General features: G+C 39.9%; 1 protein-coding gene across 1 annotated transcript; it reads left to right on the top strand.

The window, feature by feature from the left end:
• The first annotated feature begins 4,742 nt into the window (after nt 1-4,742).
• Nucleotides 4,743-11,508, top strand: LOC118095550 (vomeronasal type-2 receptor 26-like). Its single transcript, XM_088655119.1, has 5 exons — nt 4,743-5,003; nt 6,217-7,071; nt 7,577-7,804; nt 9,158-9,284; nt 10,598-11,508. Exons 1-5 carry the CDS (start codon nt 4,749-4,751, stop codon nt 11,506-11,508), a joined length of 2,376 nt encoding a protein of 791 aa, XP_088511245.1. The 5' UTR covers nt 4,743-4,748.
• Nucleotides 11,509-17,173: the final 5,665 nt, after the last annotated feature.

Raw genomic sequence — 17,173 nt, 5'->3', positions numbered from 1 at the left:
AAGTTTTAACTGGGAAATCACAAATTCACAGATTTGTAGAGTTGGAAGGGTCATCTAGTCCAACCCCTTGCAATGCAGGAATCTTTCACCCAAATTGGGACTTGAACCCATGGCCCTGAGATTAAGAGTCTCATGCTCTAAAAATTGAGCTATCCCCTCAGTGCTCTGAACTGTGGTTCTGGGCCTTCATGGCCACCAAACCAGGAAACAGATTGAGGATATGGGTAGGGAAGAGACTGGCATTCTCAGTCATCTTCCTCTCTATTCAAATTGGCATCTGCTCTCTCCCATCCCAGAGTTTGACAGGTATTCCCAGACTACCCAGATCATTGTGCAATCAATGAAGGATCAGTCCTTAATGTTTCTTCTTGTAAGCCATTTCCTAATTCCTATATTTTCTTTTACTTTTATTTTGTAAACAGGTTTCATAGAACTTCCAATTCATTTCTTCCCATGTCATCTGTTCATACATCTGTATTCAACTGTACAATGATCAGACGCAGAGAATTGTTCATATAGACAAACAGATGTATTCATTTTATGAATAGTTTATTATTTATTGTTATTATTCTTTGTTGAATTTATATACCGACCTTTACTCAGAGGTCTCAGGGCGGTTCACAGAACAAAATCAAAATACAAAACCACATAATGTATAATCAAAATAAAAACGACGACCCAATAACTCCCCTCCCAGAAAAACCCACATTTTAAAATGTCAATCAAATCAACCAAAGGCCTGGTTAAAAAGGAACATTTTTGCCTGGCGTCTAATGAAGGTGCCTGGTGAACTTTCCTGGGGAGAGCATTCCACAGATGGGGAGCCACTTCAGAGAAGGCCCTGTTCTCGTGTTGCCATGCTCCGGACCTCTCAGGGAGAAGGCACATGAAGAAGGGCTTCAGAAGATGATCTCAGGGTCTGGGTAGGTTCATATGGAAAGAGGTATTGTGGTCCTGAGCCGTTTAAGGTTTTTAGGTCAAAAGCAGCACTTTGAATTAAGCCAGGAAACTAATTGATAGCCAGCGCAGTCGGACCAAGATTGGTGTAATATGCTCAAACTGTCTTGCTCTGGTGAGCAACCTGATTGCCACAAATCTGCACCAGCTGAAGTTTCTGAAACATCCTCAGAGGCAGCCCTACATATAACACATTGCAGTGATCTAATACTGCAACAGAGTATTGACGACAGGTGTCCAAATAGGGGTGCAGCTGGGACACCAGTTGAATCTGAAGGAAGCCACTCTGCGCCACTGAGGCCACCCAAGCCTCAAGCAACAGCAAAGGGTCCAGGAGTACCCCCAAGCTGCGTACCTGCTCCTTCAAAGGGAATGTAACCCCATCGAAAGCAGGCCACTAACTGTGTCTTTGTCTTATCTGGGTTGAGCTTCCATTTCTTGGCTCTCATCTAGTCCATTTCGAAGGCAAGACAATGGTCTAGCACATCAATTGCCACAGCTACAGATGTAAAGGAGAAGCAGATCTGAGTATTATCAGCATATTGCTGACAACATACTCCCAAACTCCAGATAACCCCGCTCAGCAGTTTCATGTAGACATTAAACAGTGTAGGGGACAAAATTAAATTCTGATGAACATCACATTGAAGCATCCACTGGGCTGAAGAGCACTCTCCAAGCATCACTCTCTGGGAATGAGAATCCAAGTAGGACTGGAGCCACCACATAGTGGTGCTTCCCCCCACCACCACCCCCAATTCGGATGGTTACCTGGGTAGATAAACATTTTGTCGAAACAAAACTGTTTTTAGCAGGTACCAGAAAGCCTCCCTGATGTCAACTGGCAGGGAGTTCCAAAGTGTAAGTGGTCCAGCCTGTAACATTTTTATCATATCCGTTTGAAATTTGGCATTTCCAAAGTGGGTTCATTTCTATAAGCTCCAGCATTCTGAAGTAAGCACGACAGGGTGTTTTTTCTTTACTTTTCTAAATGTAGTGGGGCTCTTCCCCTCCTATGGTGCCCATCACACCCCAGATTCAAACCCTGACCTTTTCATTGGCAGGCATTGGGTTTTAAGGGAGCTTAATAAGTTTTCCTTAACTTTGCTGATTTTTGAGAATCTAAGAAGACCTTATTATCTATGGTTTAATTATAATCCTGGTCATCTTATAATTGTATTGGGATCCCAGTGCTGTCAGAAAGAATCCAATTGTGACTGTTCCTCTCTGTTTATAAAGACAAGTTCCAAAACAATAGTTTGCATACTGCTGTTTGGAAGGGCTCTGCCACACAGAAGTTTTTAGATCCTTTTAATGTGTGTGTGTGTGTGTGTGTGTGTGTGTGTGTGTATTAAAAGTGTTTAGATCCATATCACACTCTGAAATAGCATAGTGTGTTTAACTCTTATGCGGTTTTCAGGATTGTTTAGGAGGTACTCCTGTTCTGTGGTTTTGGCGCAATGAATGGGTCTTGCTGGGTGTGTTTGCAGGTAACCAAATGGACATCTCTGCCGCTGCTCCTTTTCCTGCTGCATCTGCCTCAGATTATGAGCCAGAATTTGGACAACATATGCTATCAGCAGAGAAAGGTTCAAAAGAACGTTGGCATTTCAGAGAATATTGTCATTGGTGAATTTGTCTCTTTTTTCATTCATGTTTTTAATGAGATTCAATATAGGCGATATCCATCACCAGACGTAGATATGTAGTAAGTACATTTTTATGATATGAAATGAGTCCGAAGGACTGAATTAAAATTCTGGTTGAATAGATCAGTATGAATATAGAAAAAATGTTCAGCATTTTATGTCTTGTATTTTGATATTACTGGTCCTGGTATCACAATACCAGGAGAAAATGGGAGTCACAGTTGATAAAAACGATATTAAATGTATTTGGGAGCATGGAAACCATTCATGCAATCCATTCTCCAGAAAGTATGAGGGGTAGATGCTTTACTTATCTGTTCAATTTTCACCCAACTTGCTTACAGAGGTAGCTATTGTATTGTGAGGTGAGTTATGTTCAGTTCAGTTTCCCAGCTCTGTCTTGATAGTACTAGTTTCATAATTGAGAACATCTGAAGCTGAGCCTCTCTACACGAAAAGCCAAGAGCCTGGGTATTCCATCAGAGGGTTTTCCATTTAATTTCTTATTCTCTAATAACTGAAGTTATTCATGGAGACAAAATTCCCACTAGCACTAACTTGAAAATAACCCTAGTTGCAGGTAGGTAGCCATGTTGGTCTGCCATCAAAACAAAATAAAAATAAAATAGAAAAATTCCTTCCAGTAGCACCTTAGAGGCCAACTAAGTTTGTCATTGGTATGAGCTTTCATGTGCTGAGGAAGTGTGCATGCACATGAAAGCTCATACCAATGACAAACTTAGTTGGTCTCTAAGGTGCTACTGGGAGGAATTTTCCTATTTTATTTTTATTTTGAAAATAATCATAGCTTTCATTGTGTTTCCATTCAAATAAGTTCAGCCTGAAGGAAAAAGACCCAAATGATGAGAAATTACACACACAAACACACTAGGAAAATAGGTTAAGCCAAAAAAAACCCAAGATCATGGCCACTGGTCCCATCACCTCCTGGCAAATAGAGATTTTACTTTCTTGGGTTCCATGATCACTGCAGATGGTGACAGCAGTCATGGAATTAAAAGACGGCTGTTTCTTGGGAGAAAAGCAATGACAAACCTAGACAGCATCTTAAAAAGCAGAGACATCAGCTTGCCTACAAAGGTCCATATAGTTAAAGCTATGGTTTTCCAAGTAGTGATGTATGGAAGTGAAAGCTGGACCACAAACAAGGCTGATCGCCGAAGAATTGATGGTTTTGAATTATGGTGCTGGAGGAGACTCTTGAGAGTCCCATGGACTGCAAGAAGATCAAACCTATCCATTCTGAATGAAATCAGCCCTGAGTGCTCACTGGAAGAACAGATCGTGAAGCTGAGGCTCCAATACTTTGGCCACCTCATGAGAAGAGAAGACTCCCTGGAAAAGACCCTGATGCTGGGAAAGATTGAGGGCACAAGGAGAAGGGGACGACAGAGGATGAGATGGTTGGACAGTGTTCTCGAAGCTACGAACATGAGTCTGAGCGAAGTACAGGAGGCAGTGCAAGACAGGAGTGCCTGGCGTGCTCTGGTCCATGGGGTCACAAAGAGTCGGACACGACTAAACAACAACAACAATTATTCTACTTGATATACTGATTAATGAGTTTTCCTTGTAAGGAGATCATTCAATCGTATGAGACTTCACCTGTAATCAGAAGCAGTCCAGTCCAGTAACTGGCTTACTTTTCCAGCAAAAATAAGAGGAAACAAAAGAAAAGAATTTAAAAAGGATACCAAGGCTTTTGGTAGTGGCAGAAAGTGGGAGAAACTATGTTTGATTTCATTCATTCACTTATAAATTAGGTGATAGGTGCATAGAAAAACAGCAACACAAAAAAGATTGCTTCAGTTTCAGAGAATCATGATCCTCAAAAAGCATGCGGCTTTACTTAGAAGATCCAGGAGCTGTGGGAAATGAAACATGACAAAGAAATATAATGAGTTGACAATTATATGTAATTACTGAAAAAATAAGTAACAGCTATAAAGGTATTTCCTACTGTGCTACTTCATGCCAGGTATTTCAATAATAGTTTTTGATGGTCAATTAGGCCAGTTTATGTACGGTACATTAAGTCAATTGATATGCAATGACCCTAAGTCTACACTGAAATATCATTGCAGCATCCATCCGAACTACTACCACCAAGTGCTTGCCTTTATGTTTGCCATGAATGAGATCAACAAGAATGTCCACCTACTACCCAACAGGACACTGTCTTCCATCTTTGGTCACAATTTTCAGAATGAAATGGGAGACTGTGGTGGAACTATGTATCTCCTTTTCCTGAAACAGGGAAGCCCTCTCAACTATATTTGTGGCAAGGCATATAAGCTGATGGCCATCATTGGTGGGCTCACCTCTCATAACTCCAAGCAGATGCCCCACATCTTGAATACTTACAAGATGCCACAGGTGTGTCTGCCTTTCTATGTATGTAGGTGCAACCAGTAAGGGAATCAGAGGAGGAGACTCATTTGTGTCACTACGCATGTATTTCCTGCTCCTCAAAATTGGTCTGGTTAAAGGGTTTGCTCCTCAAAATTGGTCTGGTTAAAGGGCTCTGCTTTTAGCATTGTACGAATGTTTTTGAACTCGGGGGCCAACTATACTTGATGAGGAAAATTGTGCATAGGAACCTGGGTCATAGGGCAAGAGCAGAAGGTCTTACCATGAAGCTATGTGGGTGAACAGGAAGAAGATCACACTTTAAATAAACCTGTTTGAATGAGTGTGCCAGGACAATCTCATCAGGATCCAAAACAAACCTGGAGCAATTTTTTGCATTAGTTTTTCCAGAATATTTGGAACAAGTCAGGTTCATGATGCTGTCCAAATTGACTGGGAATGCCCTTTACCAAAAAGAGGAGAGAGTTGTACTTGAATGATGCCCCATATAAAAGAGCACTCACTTTCTCACAGGGTTCATAGTCCACATGCCCATTTTGAAAACTTAAAGGAGATATTAAAAAACCCAAAATCTTGAATCCCTCTTTCCCCAAAATTTCAATTTTGACTTTACAACTAAAATTGGGAAATTTAGAGGATATTACCCAAGTCATAGAAGTTTGAATCTCATCCCTTTTTCTCCATTAATACAGTACTCAGTTTTAAATTCTCTTTGTCCATGTTTAATTAGCCGATTGGTAATTCTGCGTAGATTGCTGTACTGTAGGGTTTAGAGCCTTAGCAGCTTTTGATGCGGGATCAAATATAAAATGAGATCGTTCGTTATTATGTGTTTTTTTATGTGCTGTAAGCTGCCCAGAATGGCTGGGGAAACCCATCCATATGGGTATGAAGAAGTATTATGATTGCTGCTGCTAAATACTGCCAGACTGATGAAGGCAGTAACTTTAAGTAAAGCTGTATTCTTCTCCTTTTATATTTCTATTTTCCTTGCCCTTATCATGTTTTTTTAATTATGTGTTTTAGCTTGGTATATTGTCTACTGTATTTTAAAATTGTATTAAGAGTGGGGGGGGGGCAAACAGTTATTGGTAATAGGAGAAAACAAATGAAAATAAAAATGAGCTCAAACGTCTATCCCACTGAGAAAATAATTTCAGCTGAGGAGCTGTCAGAAATGGTTGGATAGTCTAAAAAAAGTCATTGTCATTTTTCCTAGCTCAGCTATGCCTCCTTTGACCCTGCATTGAGTGACAAAGAACAGTTCCCTTCCGTCTATCGGATGATCCCCAGTGAAAATCCTCAGTATTTTGGGATTGTTCAGCTGCTTCAGCATTTTGGGTGGACCTGGGTTGGCCTTGTTGTTTCTGATGATGACACTGGAGAAATATTATTGAGGACTCTCATTCCTCGGATGCACGAGAGCAATATTTGTACTGCTTTTAAGGAGATTATTCCAGCAGTGAAGAATCTATGGGATAAAACGATTGAAACTCAAAGGCTTTTGGAAGGAATAAGTTCCGTTCTCTCATCAACCCAAACCGACGTGATTCTTGCCCATGGAGTTTCACGGTCCATGGTGGGTTTGCAAAGGATTCTGATATTACAAGAAAGGGAAATGAAACCAATAGAGAGAGTTTGGATCGTAACAGCTCAGTGGGATTTTTCATCTGTATATGATAGTAGTGCATTTGCACTAAAATCATTCAATGGCACCTTGTCCTTCACACTACACACTCGTAATATGAGGGAGTATGAAGAGTTCCTTCAGACTTTAAATCCTAACTGGTCTAGGCTTTATTACATCCATTGGTTCTGGTCCAATGTATTTAAGTGTTCATTCCCCAAATATAATCTTTATCAGAGGGAAGGAGGCACTTGTACTGGGGAAGAGGACTTGAGGAGCCTCCCTGAAATCGTATTTGAAATGAGAATGTCTGGGCAGAGCTACAGTATCTACAATGCTGTTTATGCTGTAGCACATGCTCTCCATGCCATGTTTTCATCAAGATCTAAGCAGAAGGCAATGGGAGATGAAACTGTATCGAACGTTTTGAATGTGTACCCATGGCAGGTAGGAATCTCATGTCCATCTCTTGCAACCTCTGCACCTGCGGCCAATCTACATCTCATGGCTACAAAACAGAGACCCTGTTAACCATTTAAACAGTTTTTAATTGTTTTGGTTTTTTTCTTCTCCTTGAAGGACCTGATGGCTGGGGATGACGGGGGCAATGGCAACAACCTCTCCCTTGCCCACTTCCCAGGAGGAGAAGGAGGACCTGGGCTAAGCTGTTGGCGGCTACCAGTTGTTTTAATATTTTCTCATTTGTGTGAAGTTTTGTTGCTGTTGTTGCTGTTTATATTGAAAGAGGGCAGGTGTGTCTGGGAAGAGAGAACAAGGCTGAACATGGTGGGGGCTCAATCACAGTGGTTCTGAGTAGGTGTGGAGCTGGGGCAGACAACTGAAGCAACATGAGTAAGATACAACAATGACATTACAATGGGAATAGGATGAAATGGTGAATTTCAAGGCAATCACATGGCCTCACTGCACAAACTTTCCTTCTCTAATCTAGCTTCATTCCTTTCTGAAAAACATCCGATTCAACAACACTGCTGGGGAAGAAATATATTTTGATAAAAATGGTGCGTTGGCAGCTGGATATGATATCACCAACACAGTCACATTCCCCAATCAATCCATTCGTAGAGTCCGTGTTGGAAAGATAGACCCACAAGCTCCTGAAGGAAAAAGGTTCTCCATTAATGGAAGTGCTATTGTGTGGAATCACAAGTTTAACCAGGTGGGAAGGACTACTTTTACACAACTGTACTGGGATTGGCCCAGGAACAAATCCTGGCTTGTCCCGGTTCCACGCAGGACTGAAGCAAAGCCCACACTCCTCTGCTTTGATGCAGATACTTCGGGAGAAATGTGCAACAAACCTAAATTTAAAAATTCATAGACCCCTTCAAAAGAAATGACCTGCACACCTTTTAAAAACCACAAATCTGCAATTTTGACCAATGGCTAGACATTTCAGTTCTGAGAACCACAGACTGTCAGACTCATCAGTAACTGCTATATAGATGCCAACAGATCCAATACTGTTAGCACAGACGGAGAACTTCTGGCAAAACAAGGGAAAGAACAGCATCACTTAGCTTTAGTGAATGAAACCCTTCTGTACTACATACCATCATTAAAGCTCTATAGCTGTAACCTTGGAAACAACATCATTTCATTTTCACCATAACCCTTTCTGTTGGCATCCATTATTTTTTATTTTTATATATTTTTATATATTATTTATATATTTTTATTTTCCAAACCAAGCAGTTTTTCCTTATATGTGTACACCAGGGATGAGGAACAGAATCTGACCTGTGGGCCTGATGTTGCACTCACCCTAGGTGGGTCACTTTAAAAGGAGGTTACAGCTTCCCAGCTGACAACCACCTAGGGTTGCCAGACTCAATAGAGGACAGGACTTCTGTGCCTTTAATTGCCCTGCTCTCTTTTGAGTCTGGAAACCTTAAAGAGAAACCAGCAGACCCTTTGCTTGGAAATTAAACAAAGGGTCTGCTGGTTTCTCTTTAAGGCTTCCAGACTCAAAAGAGAGCAGGGCAATTAAAGGCACAGAAGTCCTGTCCACTATTAAGTCTGGCAACCCTCCAACCACCTGAAATCACCATGCTGTCTATTGTCCCAGTTTTTTTTTTTCTTTACAGAGTGGTTTAAACTAAAACTGCACCGCAAAGGAACATCAGGAAACCTCAAGTGTAGCTGATCTCAGTGTAACTTGAAGTCACTAAAAAGGCTCGTTTCCACTTGGAGCTCTGGCTGAGAGCTACAAAGTTGACCCAATCATAGGAGCCAACTCGTATGGGCTGAGGTCCCTTCACACACACCCTCCAATAAAATATGGGCATTGCCATTCAAATGGGGTGTGTGTGTGCACCATTGCTGCTGCAACTTTACCTGCCCCACACCTGACACAGCACATCAGATCAGCTGTGCTGTGAGTGGGCACGGCTTGGGGAAGATTGTCTTGCAAGCCAAATTAGGCTCCCTGCTGGACCTAGTTAGATGTGCAGGGCAAAGGTTACAAACCACTGGTCTACTTCCTAATTTCTTTCTATCTGGATATTCTTAGATCCTACCCCAATCCACATGTGTTGAGAGTTGTCAACCTGGACACAGCAGGATCTTGCAACAAGGGAAACAGATTTGCTGTTATGATTGTCCTCAATGTTCTGAAGGAATGATTTCAAACAAGACAGGTAAGTTTAACATAGTTACAAGGGGGTGATAGTGTTACAGGAGCGTCCTACGAATGAGTAGGACCTTGGTAAAGACACATGCCCAACTGGCATGTTCTCTCCCTCCTGGTCGCTCATTCGGGAGCTTCAAAAGCTTTCTCTAACCCGAACATCACAGCGACTGGTGCCTTGGAGGAACCAGCACAGTTAGGGATCCACAGAGTCTTCGCGGTTACGTAACAGACCTCAGCAACTCAGCATTTTGGCTAATCTACGTTTATTTACATATAATACACTCGGAGCACTGCAACATGGCTCCCTCTCTCTCTAGCATCAGACAGCAAAGAGAAAGAACAAAGGACAATAGTCCCACTTCATGGAACACAGTAACACAAACATCCTGTCTCAGTCACTTCCCACTCTGTGGAATGAAAAACATACACCGCCATGTGATAGACAACAATCCCATGACTGCAGACACTGGGAATGAATCTTCAACAGGTAGTCCATATGTCTGTAACATATAATTCCTTAAGGGGCTGGTTTGCATATATGTATCATTTATTGCTAACAGCATCCCATTATGTGAATGGACCATGGTAAATATAAAACCTTAAGATGAATTTTCATAACACATTCAAACATTGTTCAGCAATCTGGTGTGTAGTATTTTCCTCAAACATGTATTAAAGAAATATATATTGTATTGCTTCTCATATATTTTGTAGTGATTTAACCAGCGTTTTTTTCGGAGGGGGGTGGGGCAGTGGTACACATACCCCTAAACATTTTGTGATTCTTTGTACTTTGGTCCATTTACTGTATTTATTTTTCCCAATATCAACTAAAAAATGGTGATTTTCTGGAGTCAAAATGAGAGTACAGTGGTCCCTCGGTTTAAGTACACAATTGGTTCCAGAAATCTGTACTTAACCTGAAGCGAACTTTCCCATTGAAAGTAATGGAAAGTGGATTAATGGGTTCCAGATGGGTCCACGGAGTACTTAAACTGAAAGTACTCAAACCGAAGCATACTTAAACCGAGGTATGACTGTACCCCTAAACATTTTAGGGAAAAAAGCACTGGATTTAACAATAAAAATCAGCATTAAAAACATACATTTTAAATATCCAATTCCTAATATAAATGTATACTTGTTGGGGAACAATTTACCTCTAGTGGTGCCAAAATGATAATGAGTTCCATTCTTTCCCCCCCAAGAAACAGTAGTTCACAGCCATATTTCATGCAATAATACTCAATGGGTGGTGCCTTCTAGGTTAAGAGGACACATCTTCATTTTTTATCTATTGTTGAGACTTATAATTTTCAGATGCAGACCATTGTAAGAAGTGCCCTGAGGATCAGCATCCAAACGAGAACCACGACCACTGCATTCCTAAACAAATTGTCTACCTATCCTATGGAGAGCCCTTGGGAATAATTCTGACTTCATTTGCTCTTTTGCTTTCTCTGATCACCCTTGGCATCATGTGGATCTTTATTCAATATCGGCATACTCCCATTGTTAAAGCCAACAACTGGAATATCACATGCACCCTGCTCATTTCTCTTTTGCTTTGTTTTCTGTGCACCTTCTTGTTCTTTCAGCAACCAAAGAAGGTGACCTGCCTTCTCCGCCAATCTGTATTTGGCATTGTTTTCTCCCTGGCTGTTTCTTGCGTGTTGGCTAAAACCATCACTGTGGTTCTGGCCTTCATGGCCACCAAGCCAGGAAACAGGATGAGGAAATGGGTGGGGAAGAGGCTGGCAGTCTCAGCCATCATTCTCGGCTCCTTTATTCAAACTGGCCTCTGTGCAGTGTGGCTGGCAACCTTTCCCCCCTTCCCAGAGTTTGACATGCACTCCCAGATTACTCAGATCATTGTGCAATGTAATGAAGGATCAGCCCTCATGTTTTATACTGTCCTGAGCTACATGGGTCTTCTGGCCACTATCTGCTTCACTGTAGCCTTCTTTGCTAGGAAGTTGCCTGATACTTTCAATGAAGCCAAGCTCATCACCTTCAGCATGTTAGTATTCTGCAGCGTTTGGATCTCTTTTGTCCCCACCTACCTGAGCACCAAGGGGAAATACATGGTGGCTGTGGAGATCTTCTCTATCTTGACTTCTAGCGCTGGGTTGCTGGGTTGCATCTTCCTCCCCAAATTCTATATTATTGTTCTGAGGCCTGAGCTGAACACCAGGGATCAGCTCATAAGGAAAAAGAATGATGACAACTGAATGAAGTTCTCCTTCCATCTTATAATTTATTTTGTAAACTTTCCTCCTATGTTGCATTCTTTTTTATGGATATAAAGCCACAGACAATGATTTATCTACTTTTATTTTGGTAAAATAATAGTCTATCCTGTTACACAGGCTCTTATTATAACACACCTTTTGAGTTCTTCCACAAACCAGCTATTTTGTACCTGCAAAAGTTTAACGCCCACCCCACTGCTTCATTTGTTACTATTCCATATTCCTTAACCTCCTCCTGAAATCCCAAAACTTTTTACATTACACGTGTTCTGGTTTATTTTTGTATAACTTTTGTTGCACTTTAGCCCATATGGATAGCAGTAATGTATTAGCATTGGGAAAGACCTACAAACCAAACTAAAACAAAATAAAGCCACGATTAATGCACTATTGTTGTGTTGAGACATGTTTGCATCTACATTAATCTTTGTAAACATCCTTGGGTTTGTACACATGGAATGATAATTGACAAAGGCATCTCTTTTTGTTGAGTCCTATTCCTTCTGCTGTTTCCATATTGATTTACACATAAGATCTGCATTTCACAAATCTAACTATGTTGGGAGGGCAGTCAAAATATGCTCCTTGGAAAACTTTTAGTAGTAAAATTGGAGGGGGGAAATCCAAAAAAGCTAAATACACTTACCTTTGTTAGACACAAGTGGATTTTTTATTTATTTAAAAAAGTGAAACAAAAAAGAAGTTTAAAATGAATTGTCTTTCATCCAATCTATATGAAATTTGGACGATATCTTGGTCCAGGTATGGGTATTATTTAAGTATCTCCAATAGGGGCAAGAAGTGAAATGTTGTCTGTTGTGATCTTTGAGGTGACCGAAGGCCAAAGATAGAAATCTTAACAAGCTAACATTGAGCTCGTTTTCCTCCTTCAATTTCTCTTGTAAAAGATGCATCCATTCAGAAAGTTTATAGCTCTCTCTCCAAGACAAAGTTCCCAGAAACTAATTTCATATATCACATGCACATACATTAACTTAACTTTCACAACACTTACTGTGTTTCTCCGAAAATAAGCCATACCCTGAAAATAAGCCATAGTGATAGGCAGTTTAACCTTGTAGGTTAAACTGTACCATACTTAATAAAAAAAAATAAGACATCCCCTGAAAATAAGCCACCGTGGGTTTTTTTGGGGGGGGAATAAATATAAGATGGTGTCTTATTTTTGGAGAAACACGGTATAGAGACCAAAGGCACCCTAAAATTATTGAGCTGAATTGAGTCTTAGAGTAGACCTATAGAAATCAATGGGATTCAAGTTAATAAATATTTAATATGCAGTGAATTCCGGTACTGATCAATTGATTAAATGGCATTGGCTACAAAGCAGATTAAGATGTTTTCCTTGCCCCTGCAAGGATGGGGATATTGGAAAGAAAAGCTGAAGATAATGGAAATGAAAATTATCTACCCTGTAATTATTGAAATCAGTGTCATCAAGGATTTTTCACACTTGGAAAATGTTATATCTTTATTGATTTTCTCTATCTTCAGCCATTTCATTTGTATGAATTATCATGGTTCAATCATTTCCTGTACTCTGTTTTCATCTAAGTGCTCTGAACAACCAGGGGATTTTCTTTGTTGTTTATCTAAGTGCTGACAGAAAATATTCACCTGTCAGATCTCCTATTTCTGATGGTGCCATATATACTAAGGTGAGGATTAGTTTTTGAGGTAGGCATAGCATGCATATCCTACACCACTGCTAGAGGCACAGGATGCAGAGGGGTTTATTTCAACCCATCCAATACTCTCTCTTACCCATTCATAATAACCACATCCACCCATCGTCCCTTTGTATACTTGAGGACCAGTGCTGGTTGCCCCTGTAATCAAGTAGTGTTATTTAAAAAGTGCCTTTCAGCAAATTGACTCAGCTCCCCATTTCCCCAGTGTCGCACCGCTGTTTGTGCTAGTAGTGGTAGCCATTGAAAGGTCAATTTGGTTGCATGGGGTCAGGAATGCATGGGAATTAAACAGGTAGGGTTAAGTTTAGATGAGCCTTTAGAGCAAAATCTTTGCAGACCAAGGTGTTGTGCTCCTCCATCCTTAACCCTTTTTGGCTCACCCTAGTTTAACCTCCTATTTGAAAGCACAGTCTGTTTGTCCTTAAGACATTGTTTTGCAAATTATTTTTTCCCTGGACTGTCCTACAGATCAGTATCTCCCACTCAGGCTCTTTCATTATTTCCAATCTGTCTGGATCCTCAGGAATCCAGTATGTTGATAGACCTCTGTGAGATGCTCTCTGAGATGCTCCTACTAGTTCCCCTCTTTTTTCCTTTTTCATGCAATATTATGGACCCTAAAAGGAATCAGCACTATAGCTTTTGCAGATGGATACAAATTTATATGCCGTTTACAAATTTCTCATTTATTTATTTTTTGCAAAACTTAATAAATAATAATAAAAGTAGTTAAGGAAAAAGAAACACAAGGAAGATGTCAGTCACTGGAATTATTGTTTCCTTACTAATTGTTCCTTGCTGTTCAGCTCAGGTCGCAATACAATAATGTAAAATTTGGGGAGAAAGATGCACCCAAATAATCCAGCAGCAGAGACCAAGATAGAGAAGATCTCCACAGCCACCATATATTTCCCTTTTGTGCTCAGGTAGGTTGCGACAAAGGATAACCAAACACTGCAGAACACCAACATGCTGAAAATGATGAGCTTGGCTTCATTGAAAGTACAGTGGTGCCTCGCTTAACGAATGCCCTGCTTAACGAAATTTCCGCTTAACGAAAGGATTTTTCAAGCAGAGGTTGCCTTGCTAGACGAATTATGAAAAATTCGTCTAGCGAATCACGGTTTCCCATAGGAATGCATTGAAATTCAATTAATGCGTTCCTATGGGCAAAAAAAAGAAATTCAATGCATTCCTATGGGATTCGCTAGACGAATTTTTCGTTATAAGAAAAGACCCGTGGAATGAATTAAATTCGTCTAGCGAGGCACCACTGTATCAGGCAACGTCCGGGCAAAGAAAGCCACAGTGAACTGAGGATGGCCAGAAGCCCCATATAGCCCAGGACAGTATAAAGCATTTGAGCTGAACCTTCATTACACTGCACAACAATCTGGTCAGTCTGAGAGTGCATGTCAAGCTCCGGGAAGGGAGGAGAGGTTGCCAACCACACTGTACAGATACTAGTTTGAATAAGAGCACAGCCCATTCCTATATAAGTTCCCTGGGCGTTCAGAACAACACAACACCTCCCTATTACTACAGAACGAAAGCCCAGAAGTCACATATTCAGTCGCCAGATTTTGCGATGCCATGATAGATATTCGTCGAAGGATGGTCTATGCTGCAAATCGGTCCTAAATTGTTTTTTTTTAAATGATTTTTATTCAATTTTCCAAATAAACAAACACCACACAAACAAAAACAACACAAAAAGCAATTTCAATCTCCTCATCTCAATTTCAATTGCTCTGCCGAGCTGTGACTTCCCTCCCTCCCACCATTCGGCTTCATTGGTCACTCTTATCCCGCAGTTCATTTTAGTCCACATTTTAATTCAGTTCGTAGGATTCATCTCAATCCCGCAGGTGTCTTCAAACTCTTACAGTTCTTCTCCATATAGTCAATGAATTTACTCCATTCTCGTTGGTACTTTGTTTCTCCTTGGTCTCGGATTCCATAAGTCATCTTTGCTAATTCTGCATAGTCCATCATTTTCGTCTGCCACTCCTCAATCGTCAGTAGATCCTGTGTTTTCCATTTTGGGGCTACTAAAGTCCTAGCAGCGGTTGTAGCATACATAAATAGTCTCTGATCACCTTTTGCTATTTCCATCAAATCAGTCCTAAATTGAACGCCCATATTGTTAGATCCACACTTCTGAAGCCCCACCCCATACAGCTGTTTTAACAGGTCTCTCTTAACTTATATTATCAGTTTTTACTTATCCATTATTTGTGCTTAATCAAGTATTCTGTGTATATGTTTTAATCTACGTTTGGTTCTTGCTCCTATTTATTTAATAATTATCTCCTTAGATGCATACTGCTATGCTATTTATTTATTTAGATGTTTTGCTTATGATGGTCTGTGACCATAATAAAGTAAATTCATTCATTAAAAATAAAAATGGTATGACTCAGTAGGACAGTTTACTATATCCCTTGAATTTGTCACACAGTGTCCTTTTGGATTACAGTACCTACTGGGCACTATATTAACATCATTGAATGTGAATTTCCAATAATTTGTGGTTTGAAAAATGCCACACTTTTAGAAATCTACAAAGAGGGACAGATAGCACTATCGAACCTATGAATGAGTGCACCAGGAAAAACTACTCAGGTGGCTTGCAGGTGTGACAACCTTGAGAAGATGATGCACAGAGTTCCTGGTTTATTATACTTCATATGAGAAATTACTCTATAAGGGTCGGTATTGAAGGTGGCCACATTCATACATGTGAATATCCAATTGGACTACAAATTGTATGGCGAGGTTAAGTAATGACTGTTTCTAAACTGCAGTAAGTTAAAGCTGTTTTCAAACTGAAACAATGCCGTGTAAAATCATAGGATCATAGAATCTTAGAGTAGGAAGGGACCCAAGGGTCATGTAGCCCAACTCTAGTCCTGCAATGCAGGAGTCTCAGCTAAAGCATCCATCAGAAGGTCACCCAACCTCTGCTTAAAAGCACCAATAAAGGAGTGTCCACAATCTCTCGAGGGAGACTGTTCCACTGTTGAATAGCTCTTACTGTCAGGAAGTTCTTCCGTATATTTAGTTGGAATCTCCTTTCTTGTAACTTGAAGCCATTGGTTTGAGTCCTACCTTCCAGAGCATGACAAAAACAAGTTTGCTCCATCTTCCATGTGACAGCTCTTTAGATATTAATAATAATAATAATAATAATAATAATAATAATAATAATAATATATTATTTATACCCCGCCCATCTGGCCAGGTTCCCCCAGCCACTCTGGGCGGCTTCCAACAAAATATTAAAATACATAAATTCATCAAACATTAAAAACTTCCCTAAACAGGGCTGCCTTAAGATGCCTTCTAAAGGTCTGGTAATTAGGATTATTAGAAAGTCGCTGAATCCAACCTCATTTCATGCTGCATCATTACATTTTGAAAGCACAAACTCAGATTTGCTCCATTGATGTATTTACTGATAAATTCATTTTTGTTCAATTCATCATATCAAAGTGAAGAAGATTCTTTTAAAAAACTATTTAACGATATGTTTTTCAGGTGTCAAGAATCTAGCATATACAAAGCGTAAAGGAGCTGTATGTTTTGTGGTTTGTATTTGAAATACTTCCCCAATTGCCTTCATCCATTTCATTTTTTTTTAAAAATTAAAAAACAATCTTTATTGAAAATCTTAAAAAATTCAACATATAGAAAGAATAAAGTATAAATAGCAAGTATGACAGACATAACCAAACAGGAATCAATATCAATTCAAAATTACTTGAAATGAAATGAAAGAAAAAGAAAAGGGGGGGGAAAAAAACTTAACTTAAAAAACCTAACATAACATAACATAACATAACATAACATATAACAATATTTAGCATAACCTAATATAACTTATATAATCTCAACATATCTTAACAAATACAATTTAAAGAAAAGAAAAA

Source organism: Zootoca vivipara, chromosome 12 (assembly GCF_965207765.1).
Source record: "Zootoca vivipara chromosome 12, rZooViv2.hap1.1, whole genome shotgun sequence".
NCBI lineage: Eukaryota > Metazoa > Chordata > Lepidosauria > Squamata > Lacertidae > Zootoca > Zootoca vivipara.
Note: the sequence above shows the minus strand (reverse complement) of the source record. Positions and strands in the feature narration are given on the sequence as shown.

Coding starts and splice junctions, on each gene's coding strand:
- LOC118095550 (XM_088655119.1), top strand. CDS start 4,749: ATGTTTGCCATGAATGAGATCAACAAGAATGTCCACCTACTACCCAAC. Junction 5,004..6,216: donor ATACTTACAAGATGCCACAG/GTGTGTCTGCCT, acceptor CATTTTTCCTAG/CTCAGCTATGCCTCCTTTGA. Junction 7,072..7,576: donor TGAATGTGTACCCATGGCAG/GTAGGAATCTCA, acceptor TCTCTAATCTAG/CTTCATTCCTTTCTGAAAAA.